Source organism: Neovison vison, chromosome 9 (assembly GCF_020171115.1).
Source record: "Neovison vison isolate M4711 chromosome 9, ASM_NN_V1, whole genome shotgun sequence".
NCBI classification, from domain to species: Eukaryota; Metazoa; Chordata; class Mammalia; order Carnivora; family Mustelidae; genus Neogale; species Neogale vison.
In genome coordinates, this window is record NC_058099.1 from 4,003,233 (window position 1) to 4,027,498 (window position 24,266).

Below are 24,266 nucleotides of genomic sequence, written 5' to 3' on the forward strand. Positions count from 1 at the left end.
CCGGATTGGGAGAAAGGTGGCGGCCCTTGGCGCGGCAGGTTGGAAGCGCTTTCCGGGTTTTCGGTTGTTGGGGTTTATTTGATGCGCGTGTGGAGTCCGAGGTGAGTGGTGGGGTCTTCGCCTCGCAGAGCCGGCTTTGGCGGAGGTCTCCAGGGTGGGGAGGCAGCGGAGAGCCTTCTAGAAAGTAGAATTGTATGCTCCAAGACCTTGAGCCAGGGGAGGGTTGTGGCGGGTTTGTGGAACCCAGAAAAACGCGTTGTGTGGCCGGACCACAGCGTCGGACGGGAGGGTAGAGACGAGGCTGGAGGGAACACGGCCTGATCCTGCCGGGCACTGTTCCCCGTTAACTTTTTTTTTTCTTTAAGATTTTATTTATTTATTTGACAGAGATCACAAGTAGGCAGAGAGACGGAGAGGGAAGCAGGCTCCCTGCAGAGCAGAGAGCCCGATGCGGGGCTCGATCCCAGGACCCTGAGACCATGACCAGAGCTGAAGGCAGAGGCTTAACCCACTGAGCCACCCAGACCTCCCCCCACTTAACTGTTTTTTACCGCATCGTAAAGGCAGCGGGACCAGACTGTAAATTACAGGGAGCCTCCTGAGCGTTCAGAGTAATATTACATTTATAATCGTGACTCCACTCTTGTCACTGTCATGCAGTCTCATTTCTCTGTGATTTTTTTTTTTTTTCCTCCTGAGGGTGGTGTTTAAAAACGTCTTGCCAAAATAAACCATTGTTGTCAGGTTGCCCCACAGGAACAGAATGGAAGGAGAATTGAGCAGACTGGAAATTCACACTCCAGTTTTTGACAAGAAAAAGAAAAAGTACTCTGTATATAAGGAAGGCCATCTGAGGCATCCCCATGAAAGTGTCAGAGACTCCCCCCTGGCAAGCGAGCCATCTCACGGAACCAAGAATAAAAAAAAAAGAAAGGATCGCCAGCATCTCCTTCCTCCCCCTTTGGAAAAATCAGAAATTTGTGGTGAGATGGAAAAGGCCACTTCTAAACCCAAAAAGAATAAAAAGAAAAGGCATAAGACTTCAGAGATGGATGAGGAATCAGGTGTGGTGTATGTCGTGGTGGATAAAGAAAATATCGAGAACACGCCAAAGAATTTTAGGGGGGACGTTGACGTCGTGTATGTTGACGTGAGCCAGGAACAGAAGCCAACAAAAGAGTCTGAAGCAGACGAACCGCATTCAGTTCCAAAGTCACAGAAGAACAAGTCGGAAGAGCTGCACCATAAAGTTAGGGAGAGAAAGAGGAGAAAACATCAGAGGCACATGGCCTCCTGGGGTGCCGAGCAGGAGAGCCTTGCTGCCCTGCCCGAGTCGGAGCCCTGGGAGCAGGAAACTCCTCTTTCTGTGGGCCCTGGAGGTGGAATCCCACAACAACCAGTATCAGCTGATAAAAAAAAAAAGTCTAAGAAAAAAAAGCGAAAAATCGCACATGACCAGGAACTGGAGGCCTTGCCTGGGCATGAGAGTGTCCAGGTCGCGTACTCGGAGGGACGGCAAGGGGTCAGCGAGGTCGGGACTGCAGAAGGCAGTAAGGAAGCCGGCCGGGTAAAGAAAAAGTCTAAGAAAAGGAAGCGAAGGGCTTCTGTTGAAGGTCCTGTAACTCCTGGGGGTGATTTTGTAGCGCCTGCTGCGAGCTTTGAGGATACACACTCGGATTCACTGGAATGTAGCAGTGCCCTGATTGAAGAAAGCGCGAAACTCAGGCCTCAGAAGGAGAAGACCCAGGCCTGTTTGGGAGAGGAGCAGAGGTAATGTGAGAGAGCCGTGCGTTCCGTGTGTTTGTCTTCTCTGTGAATTCTGCCTGTGACCTCTTTATCCAACACACTTGTAATAGATGGCAGGATTCATAGACACAGAAGGGTCAGTTGGACAGAACAATGTACACATTGTAACAGAGTAACTTGGCAGGAACTTCTTCTCTTCATATATAAAGTAGGGCAGTTAGACCAGGTTTTTACTGAGAACTATTCCAGCCCTGAAATTCTACAAAGAAGTTTAAAAGGGCATTTTAAGTCCCCCAAATTACCTTTGTTTGTCCATATGCATATACATAGAGGAAAGAATCACGTAGAATTTTTACAGAGCAGGAAAAAACCTTGAATTAGGGTTCTTCATAATAAATTTAGATGTCATTATTTATATAATTACTGTTAAAGTTAACTACCGATATAATAAGCACAGCGTTGTTTTTTTTTTTAATTTAACAGTTTTTTTTAAAAGGTTTTATTTATTTATTTGGCAGACACAGATCACAAGTACGCAGAGAGGCAGGCAGAGAGACAAGAGGAAGTAGGCTCCCTGCTGAGCAGAGAGCCCAGTGCAGGGCTCCATCCCAGGACCTCGGGATCATGACCTGAGCCAAAGGCAGAGGTTTTAACCCACTGAGCCACCCGTGCGCCCCCAATTTAGCAATTTTTTAAGCCACATTATCATTATGGGTTCCTAGGACTTGGGACAGATTTTTCTCTCCATTTTTACTCAATAGCTTTTTTTTTTAAACATTTGTTTGTTTGTCCTGGCCTAAAATAGTTCCATCAAGAAGTTCATTGATGGACGCCTGGGTTGCTCAGTGGGTTAAGCCGCTGCCTTCGGCTCAGGTCATGATCTCAGGATCCTGGGATCGAGTCCCGCGTCGGGCTCTCTGCTTGGCGGGGAGCCTGCTTCCTCTTCTCTCTCTCTGCCTGCCTCTCTGCCTGTTTGTGATCTCTCTCTGTCAAATAAATAAATAAAATCTTAAAAAAAAAAGTTCATTGGGAGAGGATGGCACTTCATCTTCTGGTGGTATCAGAGTGGCCCACTCACCTCTCATCAGGGCTAATACTGCTATGAGGCAGGCATGTCGAGGGCAGTGGTTTTGAACTTGTACTGGGCTGTGGGCCCTGTGAAAGCTGCTGACCCTTTGTTCAGACAAATGCATAATAATTTTTAAAGTTTCCTGCCTGTCTGGCTAGCTGATAGGATTGAGCACAGTAAGGGGATTCGGACATCTGGAGGAAAGTTTGGGGATGATTTAGTCACAGGTGCATAGAAAACTAAGCAGAGGGGGACGATGTGGCCATTGTTACCTGCAGCAAAGCAACTAACCATAGGGACCCCAAATGGTGATTTAATTAATTAGTAACCATTATCACAAAAATCAAAATCTCTGAAGGGTTGTGGGGGGGAGGTGTCTTTAGTGTCCGTGGGGTAGAAGAGGGCTTAGCTCATTAGGAAGTCAGTGTCTAAAGCCAGAAAAGTTGGGAAATAGTGACCCAAGAACTAACACGTGCTGAAAATTGCGCTTCAGGCCACACGGGTCCCTTGTAGGCAGCCTCTGAGTCCTGCATCCATTAGTCACATTATCTCAGAGTCCACGCATCACAGACTGAATCGCTCCAACTTCCCTCCTAGTGTTAGCACCTGCCTTGTCTCCATGAGGCTCCTTTTCCGAAAAGAACTGGAAAGCCACGAGGGCGGGTGACAGTGAACGTGAGTCAACTCTGTTTTCCCCGCAGGTCGGAACTGACAAATGAAGAGGAAAGCCGTTTGGAATTGGCCAAAGATTCCGAAACAAGATTCTTATCAGAAGACTCGAGGGATTCGGGTGACTCGGATGTGGACTTGGACTCCGCCGTGAGGCAGCTCCAGGAGTTCATCCCGGACATCAAGGAGAGGGCCGCCACCACCATCAAGCGGATGTACCGAGATGACTTGGGGCGGTTTAAGGAGTTTAAAGCCCAGGGTGAGCTGGTGGCACTTTAATATTTGTCGAACTTGCCTGTCCACCTGAGGAGCCCCTGCCTTTGTTCTGTGAATATTGCAGATTTCTAGAGTTGCAGGAAGCATCCTCTAGGATCCTTCCAGAATTATTGTCCGAGCCATAAAATGCACAAAATGAAGGGCCCTGGTTTTGCTCTTCTCCACCTCGCTTCTGGTAGGAAAGAAGAGGAAGAAGAGGCTGAGTGGCTGAGCCTTTGGGGAAGATGCAGGAATAAAATGAAAATACTATTGTCAGCTTTGATGAGCTGCAGCTTCATAACCGAGGCATTGAGTGGAGGCTAAACCGGTTGTAGTGGCCTTGGTTCCCACGAGACCCACCATGGCCTTTTTTTTTTTTAAGATTTTATTTATTTGACAGAGATCACAAATAGACAGGCAGAGACAAAGAGAGGGGAAAGCAGGCTCCCCACGGAGCAGAGAGCCCGATGTGGGGCTCGATCCCAGGGCTCTGGGACCATGACCTGAGCCAAAGGCAGAGGCTTTAACCCACTGAGCCACCCAGGCGCCCCATGGCCTCCTTCTTGATTTCACTGTGTTGTAAGAACCTCGCAGAAAGCTTATGGAATTCGAGTCAACTACACATTGAAGGCTGTGTGCTTCAAACGAGTGTTACTTACTCAGTGGCTGTGTGAGGCCTGGTACGGCTGGTCACTGTGAAAAGTAAAATGTGGAGCCTTAGGGAGTTAATCATGGTGAAGAGATTGGTTTTAAAAAATAGCCAAGTTAAGGAAGAAACAAGTAATTCACAGAGCAGTAGCTGCAGAATAGTCCCAGTTCTGTTGTGTATTCTCTGTTCAGACATTTGTGAGTGTGTGTCTTACAAAAGATACTTGAAGTAAGTCTAAGAATAGAAAAACACAGTATGGGGACACCTGGATAGCTCAGTCGGTTAAGCGGCTGCCTTCGTCTCAGGTCATGATCCCAGCGGCCTGGGATCGAGTCCCACATTGAGTCCCACATCGGGCTCCTTGCTCTGCAGGGAGCCTGCTTCTCCCTCTGCCTATTGCTCTGCCTGCCTGTGCTCGCTCTCTGAGAGCGCGTGCGATCTCTCTCTCTCTCACAAATAAATAAAATCTTTAAAAAAAAAGAAAAACACAGTCTGTAAGATGTCAGTACTAATAAAATTTGGTTGATTTGAATTACAAAGAGGACTAGCTTGGATCCCATTGCATATGCACAGAGAACACATGCGAATATTCGAGTCTTTGCTGGCCAGTTCCTACCACCGCCTTGGGGAGAGGAGCGGGGCAGAAGAGAGTAAACAGAAGGTTTCTTTTCAAAGTTTATTTCCGTACTGCTTGAATTTTTTAATGAACATATATTCCATTTTAATATAAAGAACAACTGCTTCAAAAAGCTGATTGATAAATGAGGAAGGTGGCTTCGGAAGGGGATGACCTGGGAAGACTTTGGGAGAGAAGGGTCAGGGTGGTGCAGGGCAGGGGAGCTAAGGTCAAGTGCACAGCTGGGGCTGTTCCCAGCAGGGGGGAGCTGCCGAGCCACTGTGTCAACTGCTGAAGACCAGGTGGTAGGTTTGCTTTTTCAATGTGATTGACAATGCATGCTTTTTCTCCCCGCCCAAATTCTAGGTGTCGCTATTAGATTTGGCAAGTTTTCTGTAAAGGAAAACAAGCAGTTAGAGAAAAACGTGCAAGACTTTCTGTCCCTGACAGGAATTGAGAATGCCGACAAGCTGCTCTACACAGACAGATACCCAGAGGAGAAATCTGTGATCACCGACTTAAAAAGAAAATACGCATTTCGATTGCATATTGGTAAGTTTCAAACCAGTCCCTCTTTGACCCTCCACAGCCTTTCTGCCCTAAATGCAGAGCCCATGGGAAGCATTTAGCACAGCGCCTGGCCCAGTCCGCGTGCACGATGCGTGCTACCTGCTGCCATGCAGCCTGCGCTTCTGAGGATTTAGAATGTGTTCGTGTCTCCTGCGTGTAGTATTTTTAGAGATTTTACAAAAAGTGACACGATCAACCTCTAGCTTTCCTGCTTGGTAATAAGTATCATTTTGTTTTCTCTTTATTTATCTTTTTTTTCTTAATTATGTGTTGTTTCGCATATGCTGCACAGAGCACACTTTTTTTTAAGATTTTATTTACTTATTTATTAGGGAGTGCGGGGAGGGGCCAGAGGGAGAGAGAATCTCAAGCAGACTCCGTGCTGAGCACAGAGCCTGAAGCCGGACTCAGTCTCACGACCCTGAGATCATGACCTGAGCTGGAATCAAGAGTCAGACGCCCAAGGGCTTCTGGGTGGCTCAGTGGGTTAAGCCTCTGACTTTGGCTCCGGTCATGATCTCAGGGTCCTGGGATTGCAGGGAGCCTGCTTCCCCCTCTCTCTCTGCCTGCGTCTCTGCCTACTTGTGATCTCTTCCTGTCAAATAAATAAGTAAAATTTCAAAAACAAAGAGTCGGTCGCCCAACCGACTGCGCCACCCAGGCACTCCAGAGCACGTTCTGATATGCACCAGGATCTTCCAAGTTTTCCGAGTATAGCCTTATCTGTGCTTTGTGTCTGGAACCCTCCTCCTGCAGCCGTGCTTGGAAAGTGAGAGAGTCTTGCAGCAACATGGGCTTGGACTGAAAAAAATCCGTGAATTTAAAGAGGATGATTTCTTAGGTGTCCTCTGGCATGTGCAAGGGGAAACAGGCCAGGGGCCCCCTAGCGAGGGGCTGTTCCGTCCTTAGAGTGGGGAAGAAATCCAGTCTTGCTGGATTACAAAGCTCTTTGTCTTATGGAGAACTGTTGGCATGTGTCCCCCACCTTCGCATCCTTTCCTCTTGAGACAAATTTTGTTAACATTACTTTGCTGTATAAGGGCTTTTCACTCAAATTTAGTAGACCAGAAGCTGGAGCCTTGATGTGTTAAGTGTGTTGTTTCCAGAGCTCTCCAAGGAGACTGAAGATTCTGTGCGGAATGTGTGAAATCCCAGTCTTGATACAGGGTCTAGGGTAGCGACAGTAACAGGAGCCACGCTGGGTTCCTTTCCCACCTGTGACTCCATTTCAGGCTCCACCCTGTGGGCCCCTCTGACTGCCTTTTCTCTGACTTTAGGAAAGGGCATTGCCCGGCCTTGGAAACTCGTTTACTATCGAGCAAAGAAGATGTTTGATGTCAACAATTACAAAGGCAGGTAAGAAAAGGTCTTAGCAGCTGAGACAGAACATTTTTGCTGATCGTGTAAATTAAAACGTCCACAACAGATGAAAGGTAAAAAACCATGAAGACTTTGTGTGTGTGAAGGTAGACTGTGTGTTTGTTGTCAGTGGTATGTCCTCAAAGCCCATTTCGGTTTCTGCCTCTTGAGTAAACGTTTGTGCTGTTCCCCTTTCTAAATCCATGGCTTTTCTTTATACTTTCCTAGGCCCTCAGCCTGCCATGCCTCTTACATTATTTATGAGGTTTTCTTTGCTAGTTTGTGAGCTCCCTGTGTACCCAAACGTTCCTTTGTTTTGTTTTTAAGCTTTTATTTATTTGAGAGGAAGAGACTGAGATTGCGAGAGAGAGCATGGGGGGGAGGAGAGGGAGAAGCAGTCTCCCAGCTGAACAGGGAGCCTGCCACAAGGCGCCATCCCAGGACCCTGAGATCAGGACCCAAGCCGAAGACAGATGCTTAACCAACAAAGCCCGTCAGACGTTCCCTTTCAATGCAGTGGTTCCTTCAGCGCCCAGCCCAGTTCTTAGTGAATATTTGAAATTCGGCTGGGCACTTAGGTAAAGAGGTCACATAGGAGCAGGTCAGTACTGACCATACAGAGTGTCCTGGGGTGATGGTCATTCTCCTTTTCTCCCCAAGCAAAATACCCAATTATATCTTATTCCAAACATTCCAGATAAAAGCAGTGTGGATCGGCTGTCGGCTGTGGGTGAGCGCTCTGCTCCAGGCCAGAGGGTCCGGCAGCAAAGCATCCGCCAAGCAGCAGCTCAGCTGCTCCTCTCGGTCTGGAGGCGGATTTAGGAAATCTGACAGGCCCAGTTGCCTTCCAGTTAGCTGCATGATTTTAAACCAACGCATATATATCCTCTGACCTCCAAGCACTGATACCATCTTGGTTTCTTAACTTTTGACTAAAAGAAAGAAACCGTCAGCAGAGGCAAAGGTTGCCCACAAACTAGTACCTGCCCTCCCCTTTTCCCCCGGCCCTGGGCTTGGGCATCTGTAGACAGAGCTTTAAGGAAATTCACTTACGGTATCCTGTGAAATGAGACTTGAAAGAATGCTTTTGGCAAATGAATAGTGGCAGCTGAGGTGACATTTTTCTACCTGTGACATAAGCGTGGGAATGAAAGTTTTAGAGCAAGACAAGTCTGTCATTCCAGTGAGAAAGTTCATTTGTTTGCACCACATGATTTGTGTGTGGTGACCATTTGCCCCTAAGAGTGTCCTTCCTAAGTTAAGGAATTCTTAACTGGAAAAAAACAAAAAAAAAAACCACAGAAAGCCAAAAATCAAAGAATTTTGAGGCTCTGGGGGATGTCACACATCAGTACACCTGTTTCCTCATTTTTATGCACTCACTTTCTCTCTGATGTCCTCCTTCACGTAGCTTCAAGGGTGCCTTTAAGTTTGATCTCAGAAAGAGGGGTGCGTGGGTGGCTCAGTTAGTTAAGCATCTTTTTTCAGCTAAGGTCATGATCCTGGGGTCCTGGGATCAAGTCCCTCATCAGGCTCCTTGCTCGGCCGGGAGCCTGCTGCTCCCTGTGCTTGTGCTCGCGGACACTTGCTTTCTCTCGCTCGCTGACAAATAAGTAAAATATTAAAAATAAATAAAGGGAAAGATCCTGCTCGCCTTGAGAAGGAAACTGCTAGAAAGCATGAGTCTTCGCAGTGAGGGATTACACGTCTCTACTTACCACGCTCTGCGTTTGTAGATGACTTTCTGAGTGCGAGGCTCTTACTATCAGATGTAATTCTGCATCACCGTCGTCGGGAAGGGTTAGTATTTTGCTAGGGCTTCTCTTGGGTTGGGTTAGCAGAAACTGCCATTCCCCGCCCCCTGGCGCTTCCTGATGGCACATGGGAGAAGAATGAGGCACAAACAAGTCAGTGGCAAGAGAAGGGGAACAGGGGACAACAGGAGAAAAGACTGTCGCCCGGAACAGCTCCTCAGTCCCGTGGTTATTGGATACAGACAGTAATCAACAAAGGAGCCGACGAAGGCTACAGTTAATCATATGCCTTGTAGGTAAACAAGAAGGCAGGCAAAATCCATGTGGGCTAGCAGTAAATCTTGTAGTTGAGCAAGCACATTCGGAGCAAGCACAGGTGCTCCCCGGGGACGGAGAGATAACAGGAGAACGAAGCAGGCCGCGTCCGCCTTCACCGACCTTCACCGGGCGGCTGGCCCCAGATGCTCGGCTTCAAGGTCGTCTATCGTCCTCTCCCCCAGAGGCCTGTTGCCAGCGTGTGTTTTTGTTAAGGCCGTATCTAAACATGCGTGGTAACTAGAGTAATTTCTCACGGGTTATATTTTAAGTAATACATTGTTCTGAGGGACACTTACAGCCCCCCGTATTAAGAAATTCTAGAATGCCCCAAGGATTGCTTTCCCTTCACTTAATCACTTGTGTTTCATCTCCAAACCCACTAATAGTGTTTTCCGGTGCTTTTCCTTAGTATATTTGTTTTTTGTTTTTCATTTTTAAAGATTTTATTTATTTATTTATTTGACAGACAGAGATCACAAGTAGGCAGAGAGGCAGGCAGAGAGAGAGGAGGAAGCAGGCTCCCTGCTGAGCAGAGAGCCCGATGCGGGGCTCGATCCCAGGACCCTGGGATCATGACCTGAGCCGAAGGCAGCGGCTTTAACCGCTGAGCCACCCAGGCGCCCCAGGTGTCCAGTTTGTTTTCATGTGGGGCGAGTGCTCCGTACATTGCTTAAATAATTGTGCTCTCGTGTGAAGTCAGTGTCTGTTGTCTGTCAAGCTTTGCAGATACCGTGGTGTAGAAAACCACCAGGGCTCCAGCCCTTGTAGGATGTCCCCTCCAGAGCTGTGCTGTGCATCACGGTGGCCACCAGCCTCACGGGGCCGGGGAGCCCTTGGAATACATTCAGTCCAAGTTGAGAGGCGCCGTGAGGTGGCGCCCATGCTGGAGCTGGAGGGAGAGAACGCAAAATACCTCATTAATGTGTTCGGGTTCTGATCCCGTGTTGAAACGGCTGCATTTTTAATAGAATGGGTTAAGTCAAATTTTTTATTAGGTTCATTACAGTGAAATAAAAGTCATTTTTACGTGGCCACTACAAGGTTTAGGTAACACGTATGATTCATAGTACGTTTCTGTTGGGCAGCACTAGTCCAGAGGCAGAGAGGGGCCAACAAGGGGACCCCTCGATGTCCAACCGCCCGTCCGGGGGTGCAGTGAGAGGGGTAGGGCTTTCTCTGGGGAGAGCGGGGCGGGGGGGGTAGGGCGTTCAGGGATCCAGGCAGCCTCACAGACGACGGTCCACCCGCAGGGTTTGTCGGGGCCGTCCAGGCGGGTGGAGAAAGGCCGTTTCCACTGCAGCAGGAGGCCTTGAGAGGAAAAAGGCCTGAAGGCCAGTGGGGCTGCACCGTAAGGAGCGCCGGGCTCTGCGGGCCCATGGAGGAGCTCGTGTTTGGTGCGCGCGGTGCAAAGCTTCTGGGGTTTGGATGGGGAATACGGGACCCAGTGACTTGCTCTGGCCCCTGTTCAGCTGAGCCGGGGCCCTGGCCTGGGACTGCAGCGACTCACAGGATGACACAGTGAGGCGCCGGGGCAGGAACTGACGGGACCATCTGCCCGACAACTTTTCCCAGGACCACTGCGAACCGCCATGAAAGTAGTTTTTAGTCTTTGTCCTTCACTGGGAATCGTAACACGTGTTCGCTTTTTCAGGTATAGCAAAGGAGACACAGAGAAGTTAAAGATATACCATTCCCTGCATGGGAACGACTGGAAAAAGATCGGCGAGATGGTCGCTCGGAGCAGCCTCTCTGTCGCCCTGAAGTTCTCCCAGATCAGCAGTCGTAAGTGGGGGTCTCGGTGCCCCCCCGGGTGAGCGGATGAGCCCCTGCTCCCCTCCCCCCCCGCCCCGGTGCAGGCCTCCTTGCTGGCTTGTGTGCTGAGAGAGCTGTCGTGTTTTAAGCCCCTCTCTGTACCGATTCAGCGCGTTTCCTCCTGCATCTTCATGAGACCGCGCGGCCTTCACTCCCAAGACCGATGGCGGCCGCACCTGAGGTCCTTCGCTTTCAGCGAAGCTCTTGCCGCCAGCCTGACCAAGACCCTCGGGAGCTGCGGGGGAGAGAGCCCGGGCGGAGGAGGCTCCCCCACACCAGAGGCAGGGGAGGCTGCAGGGCGCCAGAGTGCAGTTCGTTCGGCCTGTTAGGCAGGGACTTTTCCAAAACCTCGTGTGTCTTTTTCTCCTTTTTTCTAAAAAGGAAAATTTCCTTGGACATATTCCTTGCATCATAAAATCCACAGCTGCTTCAGGAAGATGCTCACAGGCAGTGTCTCCGTCGGCGCGCGGGGGGCGGGATGTGCTCCGTCACGTGGCAGAGCCGCGCGGGGAGCAGAGCGGCCGGGCGCCCGGGCCTGGCCCGACTGGGGGCCTTCTGTGCTCCCACGTCCAGCCACTGGCACCGCTTGAGGACTCGGTGTGGCCAGTACTTCCGGTTTCCAGGAAGTAAAGCAAAAGTTTGCGTTGAGGGGTGGGCGTATGTGTATGTGTTGGGCAGGGCGATCTACATATTTTTTTTTCTTTTGGAAAAAAAATTTTTAAATATTCACCAAAATTGTTGAGAAAAAGTAATAACACCACTGTGTGCGCCAGATCAGATAGTCGTGGACTGCTGGTTTGAGGCATCTTCCTTTGCCTGATGGTGACCCCTAGATGTGGAGGATGAACCACCGATGGTCTGATGCCCTCTCAGAGGCCAATTTGAGGTTCAGGGGTCTTTGTCCCTGTGATCTGAGGTCCCATTTGCTGCTCAGTGCCACACTGGGAGTACTGGGGAGAGTTAGGGTGGCAGTGTGCAATCATTCAGTTATTTTTGTCCCTGCTAAATGTTTGAGAATCTACCAGTTTCACACAAGAGACATTACTGTCAGAAATGAGAAGAACATTTTTTTGAAGTTAAAAAACAAACATTGCTTTAAGAATGGACTTTTCTGGCATTGGTTCTTTTTTTTTTTTTTTTAAGATTTTATTTATTTGTTTGACAGACGGAGATCACAAGTAGGCAGAGAGGCAGATGGGGGGCAGGGGGAAGGAGGCTCCTGGCTGAGCAGAGAGCCCGATGCAGGTCTCCATCCCAGGACCGTGGGATCATGACCTGAGCTGAAGGCAGAGGCTTTAACCCACTGAGCCACCCAGGCGCCCCGGTTCTTTTTTTTTTTTAAAGAGTTATTTATTGGAGAGGGAGCGTGCACAAGCGGAGAAGGTGGTGGGCAGGGGGAGATAATAGCCAAGCAGACTCCTGCTGAGTGTAGAGCCTGCTGCAGGGCTCGGTCTCAGGAGCGGTGATTTCAGGACCTGAGCTAAATCCAAGAGTGCTGCTTAACCAGCTGAGCCACCCAGGTGCGCCTCACATTGGTTCTTAAAAAGAAGGGGTTCCACTTTAATTTGCATCTAGCTGTGTTTGATAGCTGTATGTCTGTGTCATCAAGATGTTGCGCTCCGTCATCTGAAAAGTACCTGGTTTATTTACTTATTTTTTTCAAGGGTTTATTTATTTTTTTAGAGAGAAAGAGAGGGAGAGTACGTGGGGGGAGAAGCAGAAGGAGAGGGAAAGAGAGAATCTCAAGCAGATTCCACACTCAGTGCAGAGCCCGACGCAGGACTGGATCTCATGACCCGACATCATGACTTGAGCCAAAATCATGAGTCAGATGCTTAACCAACTGAGCCACCCAGTGCCCCTTTAAGACTTTATTTTTTTAGAGCAGCTTTGGTTTTACAATAAAATTGAAAGGGAGGTACAGAGATTTCCCATAGCAGCCTGCTCCCATATACAGCCTCTGCCATTGTCAGCATCTCCCCTGAAGAGTGGGACTTTGGTTCCAGTCCGTGACCCTACACTGCCACGTCATCATCTTCCAGGGTCCATAGTTCATATCAGGGTCCCCCTGCCCCGCCAGTGGTGGTGTCTGTGCTGTGGCTTTGGACAAGTATGTAATGACATGTATGCATCATTGTCATTTTTTCTTTGAACGCCGTGCTTGAAAACAAATAGATTAGCAACTATAAGATCGTTTCTTTTGGGTCTATAGCGAGAAATCATGGTGCTTGGAGTAAGACGGAAACCCAGAAACTAATCAAGGCCGTCGAAGAAGTGATTCTAAAGAAAATGTCTCCCCATGAGTTAAAGGAAGTGGATTCTAAACTCCAAGAAGACCCCGAAGGCCGCCTGTCCATCGTGAGGGAGAAACTCTATAAGGGCATATCTTGGGTAGAAGTAGAAGCCAAAGTAGAAACCAGAAATTGGATGCAGTGTAAAAGTAAGTGGTAAGTTTTAAGGTTTCTTATGTAAATTGCCACAAGAGAGTTCCCTCCCCCGTCCCACACCTCGCACCCCGCCGGAGCGGGTACATGAGTGGGCTTAGTAGGGAGAGCTGTGTGAGGGCCGTGTGCAAAGCCTTCAGGTCAGGAAGGAGCATCTCCGGCAGCCGTCCCAGCCCCTCAGTGTCCACATCCGATCTAAGTTAGCACGGAACTAACCCTGATTCATCATGTGGTTTCCTCCAAAGCTTGAACTTTTTAATACTGAGTACTGGCTTTTGGTTTCCTCCTTGAGTTCTGGTTTCTTCATTCTGTCCCTTGCTTAAGTCTTTAGTAAAACAAAACAGTTCTCTCTGCGGCATTAGAAAACAACAGGAAACTCCCCTTTGGCAGAGAGATCACAAGTGCTTGATGTGCAGGAACTTGGCCCTCCCCTGAGCCTGTCTGGGGGAGGGGGGGTCTCCTCTAGCCTCACTGCCGCCAGGTGGCCGTGTTCACTGCAGAACTTCTTGAGACTCCCTAGTCACACAGAAGCATTTTCAGGCCTGATCTCGCTGCGCCTTTTTAGCTTGACATGGCTTTTTCGAGCCCCAGAGGGTCTCTGAGCGGGATGGTCCGCTGCTGCAGGAGCCCCTGGAGCCGCGGTCCCGCAGCTCAGGACCCACGCCTGGTGCAGAAAGTGGGTGCGGTCATCGTCAGCATCAGATAAGAGAGCCACAGTAGGTCTGTTTTATATTAAAAGCACATTCCTGAATTACACCATTTATTGTTATCTTGGAAATCTGCTGTGGGATTATCTCTGTCTCCATAGAAGACTATAGTCAGGGGCATGATAGATCGATGCTTAAAAGGGAAATGCCGCAGAGAAACCGCAGACTGGGAGCAGAGGAATTCAGATAGCTTGTGCGGGTGACTGCTTTTTAATGAGAAGAGAAAAGTAACAAACTTAAAATCTGAATATAGATTTCCCTCACGTACATGGAAGTGATTGCAGATGGTGCATGTCTTTTTTCTTTTTTTTTTTGAAGATGGATTTATTAGAGAGCGTAGGGGAGGGGGAGAGGGAGAGGGAGAGCGGGAGAGAGTCCAAAGCAGACTCCTTCCCGAGCTGATCTCACAACCCTGAGATCATGACTTGAGCTGAAACCAAGAGTCAGATGCTCACCTGCCCCCCACAGGCGCCCCAAGGCTGCATTTCGAACGAACGCATTGGCTGCTGGTACAGACAGCAGAGTCCTCACCTGTGTATCGTGGACCCCCTACTCGAGAGTGTAACAGGTCGCTCTCTGCCGTCAGATCGCGACATATTTGCAATTTGAGATGAGTACATACTTCAAGCTGGGTTGCTGCTCTCGTTAGGAGCTGCGGTCACCCTTCCCTTCAGCCATTAGCTGTGGCCGTCAGAGGAGTCGTTGATGACTGTATCAAATCTCCCTTGGTGTTCCGACAGCTGGTGACAGCCCCAACAGCAGTGTCCCCCTGTTTTCTAAACAGGAACAGAGTTTACAGTTCCCCTTAGCACCTGCTAAAGGGCTTATTCTCCTCTTGTGTTTGTAACTTCGTATTACGGAAATTTCACAACACACAGATTTAGAACTCCTTGTATCCCTCATTCAGTTTCGATAACCATCAACTTTCTTTCATCTTATTTATCATTTGCCTTTTTTTTTTTAAGGTTTTATTTATTTATTAGACAGAGATCACAAGTAGGCAGAGAGGCAGGCAGATAGAAGGCAGGCTCCCTGCCGAGCAGAGAGCCCGATGCTGGGCTCGATCCCAGGACCCTGGGACCACAACCTGAGCCGAAGGCAGAGGCTTTAACCCACGGAGCCACCCAGGCGCCCCTCATTTGCCTTTTAAAAGAAAAAAAAACATCAGCCTACTCTCCATGGTGGTCGGCGTTAGCAGTGATGAGTCACACAAGTTAGAGACTGGTTCTGAGTAGGGGTGTCGTAGGTGAGAAAAGTACAGGAAATCACAGCAGAAACTTCACCCCTGAAAATTTAAAGTACATTATGTGTTTGTTTCTTTGAACAGGACGGAAATCCTAACCAAGAGGATGACGAATGGTCGGGACGTGTACCGCGGAGTTAACGCCCTACGGGCCAAAATCAACCTCATCGAAAGGTAGGGCGCTTGAGCGCGGTGCTTGCAGGGGCTGCTCCTCTGTCGGGCCAGAGAGTGGCTGTTGAGCACCAGGATCCACGTGGCCAAGGCTCACCTCCATCTTGCGTACCCGTGTGGCCCTGGGGACGTTCTCGGCCTCTCTAGCTCTCGGTGTGTGCCTCTCCAGTGAAGGCGTTCGTGAGAGTACCTATCTCTTGGGGTTATTGGGAGGAGAAAGGAAATAAGAGAGTGATTTTAGTCTTAGTTTCTGGGTAGGTAGAAGTTGTTTCTGTCCACTGGAATGTGGAAGTGACGTAGTTCGGGCTGAGCCCCGCCACTCTCCTGCACGCCTAAGTGCAGTCTCTGTGGCCTGGTCTTTGGTTTTGTCTTTGGTCCCTGGTCCATGCAGAGTCCTCCCTCCACTGAAGGCAGAGAGGCGCGGGCCTGTTTCGCAAAGCCTTCACGGCTCGTGGGCTGGGCTTGGGTCGAATGAGTAACAGCAAAAAGCACAGGACACTTCGGATTCTGGCCACCCCGTAGGGCTCCGTTCTTCCCGCTCACTGTCCTGACCCCACCGGAAGTTCTCCTCGCTGGCCTGGCTCATGGAGCCTCCACGTCTCTTCCCCCACAGGCAGAACGTAGACCAGCAGACCTGGGGAGGCCATCGTGTCGGGCAAGCCTGGGCTCCAGTGATGGCAGCCCCTGTTAGTCATGAAACCTTGAGCCACTGACTCGGGCCCTCGGCCCTGGTTCCTCCCCTGTAGACCAGAGATAGCGCCTGACCTCAGTAGCTGTGAAACTTTTCACACAGCTCTGGCCCACCATGACGCCGAGCGCGTGCTTACCGTTACGATGTGCCTACACTCAGCTGTTGACTGTGGGGAGGCAACGCGGTCTGGTGGGAGCTGCAGAGGGCCCAGAAGGAGGAGAGATGGCTTTTCCTGTTGGGCTGCAGCTCACTGAATGACCTTGGGCTAACCTTGGGCTGGCAGGCCGACCTCGCCGGGCCCGAGGGAGCTGGGACAGGGGTGAACATGTTGGTGCCCCCGAGCGTTTCACACGTGTGAGTCTGTGAAGGTGTCCATCATGCTGACTTGCTCTTGAAAACCTCGTGTGTATTTTTTCCCGTAGACTGTATGAGGTCAACGTGGAGGACACGAACGAGATAGACTGGGAAGACCTTGCTAGCGCCATAGGGTAAGGCTGTGTGTTCAGTGCGAGGCTAATCAAAAGCTAAGATGTGGCCTCACGAGTGACAGATTGGACAGGACTCGCGTGTAGACTGTCCTGTGCGTGGGTGTTTGGAGCCTCCGCTCTGGGTGCTGTGGGCCAGCCGGACCCTCCCTCCTCCCCTCCCCTCCCTGAGGACACGTAGGGGTGGTGAGTGGACCGTGTGCAGAGTCTCCTGAGAGCTTCAAGGAGCTAACCAGCTGAATGACCAGTAGAGACCCCGCACACCCTTTGCCCCAGTTCGTATTTTCTTCTTAAGCCTGCACGTTAGCGCCACCGTCCGCCCGCGCTCTCCTGCTCCTGCGTCTAAGGGAATAAAGTCATTTTCCTTCCTTAACCACTTGAGAGTTGGTGGTGGGCAGCGTGGCCTAAATGGGAATGTCATTCTGTGTAATCACAGTTTGGTTGTCAGATGCTGGACATCAGGCGCCGGGACAGCTGTGTGCTCTGAGACAGCTCACCTTCAGATGTCCCCACTAATGCTGTCCCAGCAATGGCCCTTTTTTTTATTCCTTAAGATTTTTTTTATTTGTCAGAGCACAAGCAGGGAGCGCAGGGGAGGGAGAAACAGGTTCCTTACCGAGCGGGGAGCCCAACTGCAGGGCTTGATCCCAGGACCCCAGGATCAGACATGAGCCAAAGGCAGATGCTTCACCGACTGAGCCCCCCAAGGCGTCCCATCCCAGTAATGGCCTTTATAGCATTTCCCCCCCAGTGTACCATCCAGTCCAGCGCCACACATTGAAGTGTCCTGTGTCCTCAGTGGCCTTCCATCGGTAAAGCTCTTTCGCCTTTCTCTTTGATGCCCTTGAAACTGTGGGTGAGCACAGGCCAGTGGTTTGTCGCTGCATCGTGAGGCCCAAGATTCTGATTTCTAGTCCTTTGGCTCTGGTGGCATCTGGCGCGTCCCCCACTGTATGAAAGTACCAGTTGTTCTCTTGGGGATAAGAAGGGGCCATGGGAGATATTTTGAGACCCTGTAAAGATCCTCTTCCTCTTCAAGCTCTCGGGGCGGGTTTATTTGCATCTCTCATCTGTGGGGGACATTGAACTTTCCTGTGTTTGTGAGTTGCCTCCTTTTGCCTTCGCTGGGAACCTTTGTTGCACAGGGTCCTTATATTTTGAATCCCTTCCTGTTGCCGAAGACCGAGGCCACCACTGTCCGTATCTGAATTTATTGCTTGCAAAGCACGGCCCCTGTACACAGAGAAGATCATTGAGGGTTGTGGGGTGCGGGGATTGGGGGGGCTCTCGGAAGTGGGGTGTTAGGGGTTGTTTGGCCTCAGTTTTGGAAGGGTGAATAATGGGGAAGGGCGGCTGCCTTCAGAAGTGTGACGCTGTCCTTGGTCCATGAGGAAGGGCTTAAGCTGGTTCTGATGGTTATTTGCTCCTGGGGATCAGGAACAAAGAACAATCAGTTTGGTTTTTGTAACTTGGAGAATGGGATGTTTGTCACGACCCAGACATCAAGCTCATGGTTCCAAACCCTTCCCTTTTCCAGTTGACATAAGTGAGAGATGGGGCTCCCACTGCTCAGAATCATGGGTCCCTGAGAGGTGGGGGTGGCAGGTGCTTTTGAAAGAGGGGACCTTGCTCTGGACCCACCAGCTCCCATCCTGAGAAGCACCCATGGCTCCGAAGCCCTCCCTTTGTAATAGCAAACCACTTTTTGAAAAACTGGACATTTCCAGTAAATTCTTGTGCATTTTGTGATGTTGCTTCAGATCACAAGCTCCTAAATTAAAGTTTTGAGTAAAATTATATATTTAAGAACAGATTGTCTCACTTAAGATTTATTAATCTTATAAAACGGTGATTATGGTGTCATTCAAATACTCTTTGAAAGAATACATGGTCAAGTTTTAATCAACACAGTGAAAAATAATAAAATGATATGTTCAGTCTCTTTGGAGTCTTAAAGCCTGCCTTGGGAATTATTTTGGCAAAATGTAAAGAACGCGTGTCTGGCTAATGAGTTATAATGCCTGCTTGGTTTGAAAATGTCCAGATCCGTGATCGTGACCTCAAGCCCTAGTTGGGTCTGTGGCTGGTCCCACGGGGTGCATGGCCCTACGGGAAGAGAGAGGGTGTGGGGGCCTTAGAGCTTGGCCTCTGCTGTCGGACTGACCTGGCGTTGACTCCTGGCGCTCATTTAGCCGTCCTCGGGCACGTTGTTCCTAACTTGTGTCTGAGTCTCGGTTTTTTCGTCCATAAAATATTTTAACGGGACCGTCGCGAGGACCAAGGAGATCGCACGTAGAGGCCACGTAGCCCAGTGTACACCAAGCTAGTGGTTAGCATTAGGAAGAACCCAGTAAAAATAAATGTATTCACATGAATTACCTTAACTACTAGATTAATTATTGAAACAAGTAAGTCATGCTTTTGTCGTCTAAGAAAAAGTGGCCAGGACGTGAAGTGAAGAGGTTTTCATTTAAAAAAAAAAAGGAAAAAAAAAAACGTAAGATTTGGTGGTTTCTGTCCTACTTACAGTAAATTGCAAGTATATTTGACTCACTAAAACATCATAAGCATCTGCTTTTTTTTAGTTTTGCAAAATTAGAATTCGGGGGACATCTGCCTCTGGATTGTGACAGGCGTTTGTCCTAAGCGCAGTGGTGACCAGTGTGCGGAGTTGGGGTCAGACCACCCCCACTGAAGTCCCGACTCTGTCCCTTGTTAGCTGTAAGACCTTGGGCCGCTTCTGTGTCCCTCAGTTTCCCCATCTCTAGAATGAGGCATAAGAGTAGTAGCTCCTCATAGAGCTGCTGTGTGGGTTGTTTTCAGCTAGACAGGAAACTCTTAGGGCAGGGCCAAGTACAAGGTGAACGTCAGCATATGTTAGTGTTGTGATTTAAACAGGATCTGTCATGTGCTTTTCGCTTTCTTTTTTTGGTGTGTATTCTTCTGACCGAAATGAACGACAGCATTTTCATATGTCTTACTTCTGTCACGCATTTGTGGACATGATGGTTTCCTGTTCAGGATTAAGAAAGTTACTGATGTCTGTAGGTTCCCCTGAATCACTGTACTTACTATCACTGTACTTACTACATGTAGTGGAATGACCCATTTTTAAACTTATACTTTTTTTTCCTTTTCCTTTCTAAAGTGATGTTCCTCCGTCCTATGTTCAAACTAAATTTTATAAGCTGAAAGCTACCTGTGTTCCCTTTTGGCAGAAGAAGACTTTTCCAGGTCAGTATTTCCGGTATTTAAGTACTTAAGAGGACAGCGGGTAGGGTGGGGTGCTGGCAGCGTGACCCTGGGCCGCGACTTTACTTGTGGGAGTCTCGGTGTCTTCGGTTATAGAACGGGAGAAATCATCACCTACTCAACCCCCCACCACCAGCCAGGACTTTGAGAAGTTCTAAACCAGAAAACAGGTGAATGGTGGTCAGCAGGGTGCTGGGGTCGTGGTCAGCCCTCAGTAAATGACGGACGGAGTGCTCCTGGATTGCGACACGCTGGTGCACAGTTCCAGAACAAACCTGAGATACCCAGTTCCTTCCCGGCAGCCGTTTGTGGGTGGTTTCAATATTCCCAAACTCCGATCCTCTGAGTCCTCGTGGACCTTGTTGAACACATGCATACCCGGGCCTCATCCCATACGTACTGAATCTTAACCTCCACGCTGCATCCAGAGGCTAGGTTTCCTGAACAGGGTCCCAGGAGAGCCTCAAGGGGTCTGCCCAGCACCAGCATTTGGGAACCATGAGTTTGGGTGATGCTTTGCCCCGGCGTGTGTGATGATTACCTCTGACCCTCAGCAGACAGCCCCGCCTGGGTTTGAATCTGGCCACATTTGCCCCCACTAACTCCATGACCTTGGCCATGATTCATAACGTCTCTCTACCCGTTTCCTCATTTGAAGAATGGGCTGACAGTAAGGCCTGCCTCCTAGGATTTTGAGGGGACTGGTGAAGTGAGTACAGGCAAACCGGTTAGAACAGGACCACGCACACAGGAACAGCAGCACCAAGCCACCCGCATCCGTGCCCTCTGCCCTTTGACCTTGGGAAGGAGGCTTTGTACAAATAATGTCAAAATTACATTTTTTGTCTTTAGAGATTATAGACTACCTTTACGAGACCACCCTGCCTCTGCTTAAGGAAAAGTTAGAGAAGAAGATGGAGAAAACGGGTACCGAAATCCAGAGTCCCGCGGTGCCCAGGCAAGTCTTCCTGTTCAGAGACATCTTTTACCTTGACGACGACAGTGAGGGAGAAGATGGGGAGGAGCGGAGGTAGGGGACGGCGTTGTGTCCTGTCTGCCTCCCCGGGTGTGGTTGGGTTCCTGTGCCTGGGGCCGAGCAGCTGCTTGCGGGACTGATGTTTAGCAGAGAAGGGGCGGCGGCCAGAGGAAGGGGTCGGAGGCCATGCTTCGGGTTACGGAGCCTCCAGAGTGACTCATCTGTTCAGACTCTGGTGTGTTTGCGCGCTCAGAGGAAGGGGAGCCTCAGAGTTGATTTGCTAGGGCTGGACCCCTGAGGACAAGCACAACCCGCGCACTTTATGGAACGGCGTCCCCCGTCCCTCTCGTTGTGGCAGAGGGTAGAGTCACGTCCCGCGAATGTTCCTTCTGTGGATTTCAACACACACACGCTCCTCAAAAGGGGACCGCTGACAGTTTCAGTAAGGCACACCAGCAGGTTCCTCTCCGCTTTCCCATTTGTTATCTCTGTTCCCAGAGTCCGTGAGTGCAGGATAAGCATTGTGAGGGCGCGGATCTGCTGGTCTCTCAAACTGGCTTCCGTCGGCACGTCCCTGACTTGGTGTGAGGAGCGCCTCTTCCTCACGTGTTTTGCATACAAGATGCCTTCTCGAAGCCAGTCCCTGAGTTCGTCTGGTGTTCCAGCTGGAAAAAAAAAAATCCAGACCACAAACGCAGCAGTCTCTTCCACTGCTTCCAGAAAATCTGGCTCTGTTACACTTATGGAAAGATGCCCCGTGGGTCTAAGGCACAGCTCACACGTCTCGGAATTGCGAATCGCAAGGATAATTTACACGGTGGGCTATTCTGTCAAGTCGGGAAAGCGAAACCACTCTAGGTGTTTCAAACAGAGAAGGATTTAGTGCAGGAATTAGGTCGCAGAATTGTTCAACAGGATCGAGCGCACATGGGAAGCCTGACTTCCCGAGCCCTGGGGGACTGAGGGGAGTTGCTGCAGCCCCTGATGTGCCCCCCCCCGTCCCCACCCCACCCCCAATGCTGCCTCTGCCGTCTCTGGGTTGTCTCCTGCCTCCCTCCTGCCTGCCTGCGTCTCCCGAGTGCCTCCCATGGGCCGCCCCTCAGCAGAACCCTGCCGGCAAGGGGAAGGAGCGTTCCAGGCTCCTGGCCACACGTGAGCCTGGAAGGAAGGACGGGTGAGCGAGATCCCAAGCAGCCAAGTCACCGTCTGTGCCAGGACAGAACTCCGCCGTCTCCTGAGCGTTCTGCCTGATGTCATTGATCTCACGTCATGATGTGTGTGCCGTGGTTAATTCCATCCACAAAGCTAGACATTTTTCCAAAGCAGCCGTCCTTGGAGAAGGAAGAATACAGAGACAAGTCTAGGAGGCCAGCCAGCGGCATATCCCCAGCACCTGTCACCCTGGTTGCACGCCTAAGAGACACTCCGTACATATGCAGCAAACAACTGGGATATTTCTTTTTAGCAAGCATTTTACCTTTAGTCACTTCCTGTCTGTCAAACCTGCCTGTCCCCATGAAGACAGGAATGAAAGTTCCTTTTGGAGGACAGTCCGGTGAAATACATCAGAGCCTTAAGAATGTATTTTATGATCTAGCAATTTCATTACAGAGATAAAGCAGATTCACTTTCCAGAAATAAAAAAAACTCATGTATATGAATGGCGTCTTTCTAGTTCGAAAGGCAGACAAAAATGTAAATGTTCCTTAATGGAAATCTGTTAAATTATGGTATATTTCTAGAATGGGATATTATCCAATAATTAAAAACGATTATGATAGATTGGATCAACATGAAGTAAACAATATTATCAACTAAAATATTTCAGAAGAATATATATTTTCAGTTTTATGAAAGTAAGAAAGGAAATTGTGTATACATAGATGCATTAAAATGTATGAGAGAAATTAAAACCGTAATGTCAACAGTGTTTCTCTCGGGGCAGTGGGACTGCGAATTTATAGGGTGGAATTTTGGATTTGCAAGTGCCAGAAAATGGGATCCACATGGGTCTAAGGAACCTGGGGACTAAGGACTGACGCAGCGACTCGTGGTCACTAAAGATGGGGTTTCTGGTGGATTCTCTGCTCCCCCTTCGCTATTGTCCCCCTCAGCATCTGTCCGCACACGGGGGCCCCTTCCCATAGTCACGTGCTTCGGCGAACCTGCTCCCCCTCCAGAGGAAGGGGAAAAGGTCTCTTCCCATGACTCTTGATTAAGCCCGGGGTTCTGCTCCCCATGCCCAAATTTTAGGGTCTGTGTCCGGCTCTGAACCATCACTGGAGCCTCGAAGGCAGGACTGTTCAGCCGGTCTGGGCTCAGCTCAGGAGCTGGGATTGAGCGCAGCACGCCCGGAGCGGCTGAGAGGGAAGAAACCCCAGTGGGAAACCAGGGTCCCATCAGCAGAGGAGGGGAAGGGCACTCCGAGAAGCAGTTCACAGGTGTGCGTTGACCGCGGGTGTGCTCCTGTCAGTGCTGTGAATTGCCCAATAAACTTGTGTACTTTCTGTAAAGTTCTATTTTTGTAATTTTTTCTCATCAATATCTCCATGCCTACCCCCCCTGCCCAGAATAAAACTGCACTGGACAAATGTTAGTCCTTGCCAAACACTTTTTACATAGAAGAGTCCAGGAATATGGAAGAAAAGGAAGGGTAGGGTCTAGGCTGCCCGTGTCAAATGCAGATCCAGGCGAAGAAAGGATTGGGCGGGAAACTGTGCTTTTACTTCGGGCTCTGCGGGCTTTGCGGAGATCCCTGGTCTGCGGCAGGAGGAGGAGCGGCGAAGGGAGGGAGCAGCCCGGGGAGAGGCGGGTCTGTCAGCCCCACGCGGGTGAGGGCTGAGCCGGGAAGCGGACCGGCCCAGTTGAGAGTCTGAAAAGAGGGAAAGTTGTGTACGGGCCATACTTGGGAGGATGTCAGACCAAGACCCGGCTCTCCTCCCCACCGGTTTCAGGCCCACGGGTTTGACCACACACAGTGAGGCGGGCTCTGCTAGGAGCCGAAGATGCCAGAGGGAGCCGCGCAGACTTGCAGACGACATGCTCTGGGGCTCGCTGAACGCCATTGCCCGTTCGTCTCCTGAAATACACGCGGGTCCTAATCTTCGGACCTCATCAAACAGCGCATCCATCCTCCAGTTGGCTCGAGTCTGACCAAGCTGTCACCAAGTCTGTGTTCCCGCCTCTCTCTTCCCAGCACTCTCTGCTGTGTATTCTCTTCCTTGGTGGCACCTCCCTGTTCAAGATGCCAAGCCTGGGTGGGCCCTTCCATCTGCCTCCTCCTTGCCCCCAACAGGTGACTTCTGGAAGAAAACCCCGCAGCTGGGTGGTTAAGCCTCTGCCTTCAGCTCAGGTCGTGATCCCAGGGTCCTGGGATGGGGCCCCACATCGGGCTCTCTGCTCAGCGGGGAGCCTGCCCCCCCCCCCGTCTCTCCCCTGTTTGTGCTCGTTCTCTCTCTAATGAATAAAATCTTTTGGGGG

General features: G+C 50.0%; 1 protein-coding gene across 1 annotated transcript; it reads left to right on the forward strand.

The window, feature by feature from the left end:
* On the forward strand, window positions 1-24,067 carry TTF1 (transcription termination factor 1). The gene is made up of 12 exons (XM_044264619.1): window positions 1-101; window positions 745-1,770; window positions 3,517-3,743; window positions 5,371-5,556; window positions 6,852-6,930; window positions 10,657-10,787; window positions 13,030-13,264; window positions 15,296-15,385; window positions 16,496-16,561; window positions 19,707-19,792; window positions 20,663-20,840; window positions 23,741-24,067. The coding sequence occupies exons 1-12, from the start codon at window positions 82-84 to the stop codon at window positions 23,937-23,939; spliced, it is 2,523 nt and encodes an 840-aa protein (XP_044120554.1). The 5' UTR covers window positions 1-81; the 3' UTR covers window positions 23,940-24,067.
* Window positions 24,068-24,266: the final 199 nt, after the last annotated feature.

Bases quoted from the DNA above. Each gene is read 5' to 3' on its own strand.
- TTF1 (XM_044264619.1), top strand. From the start codon at position 82: ATGCGCGTGTGGAGTCCGAG. The intron at 13,265-15,295 runs GTAAGTTTTAAG...TTCTTTGAACAG, and splicing joins ATGCAGTGTAAAAGTAAGTG to GACGGAAATCCTAACCAAGA. The intron at 16,562-19,706 runs GTAAGGCTGTGT...TCCTTTCTAAAG, and splicing joins GACCTTGCTAGCGCCATAGG to TGATGTTCCTCCGTCCTATG.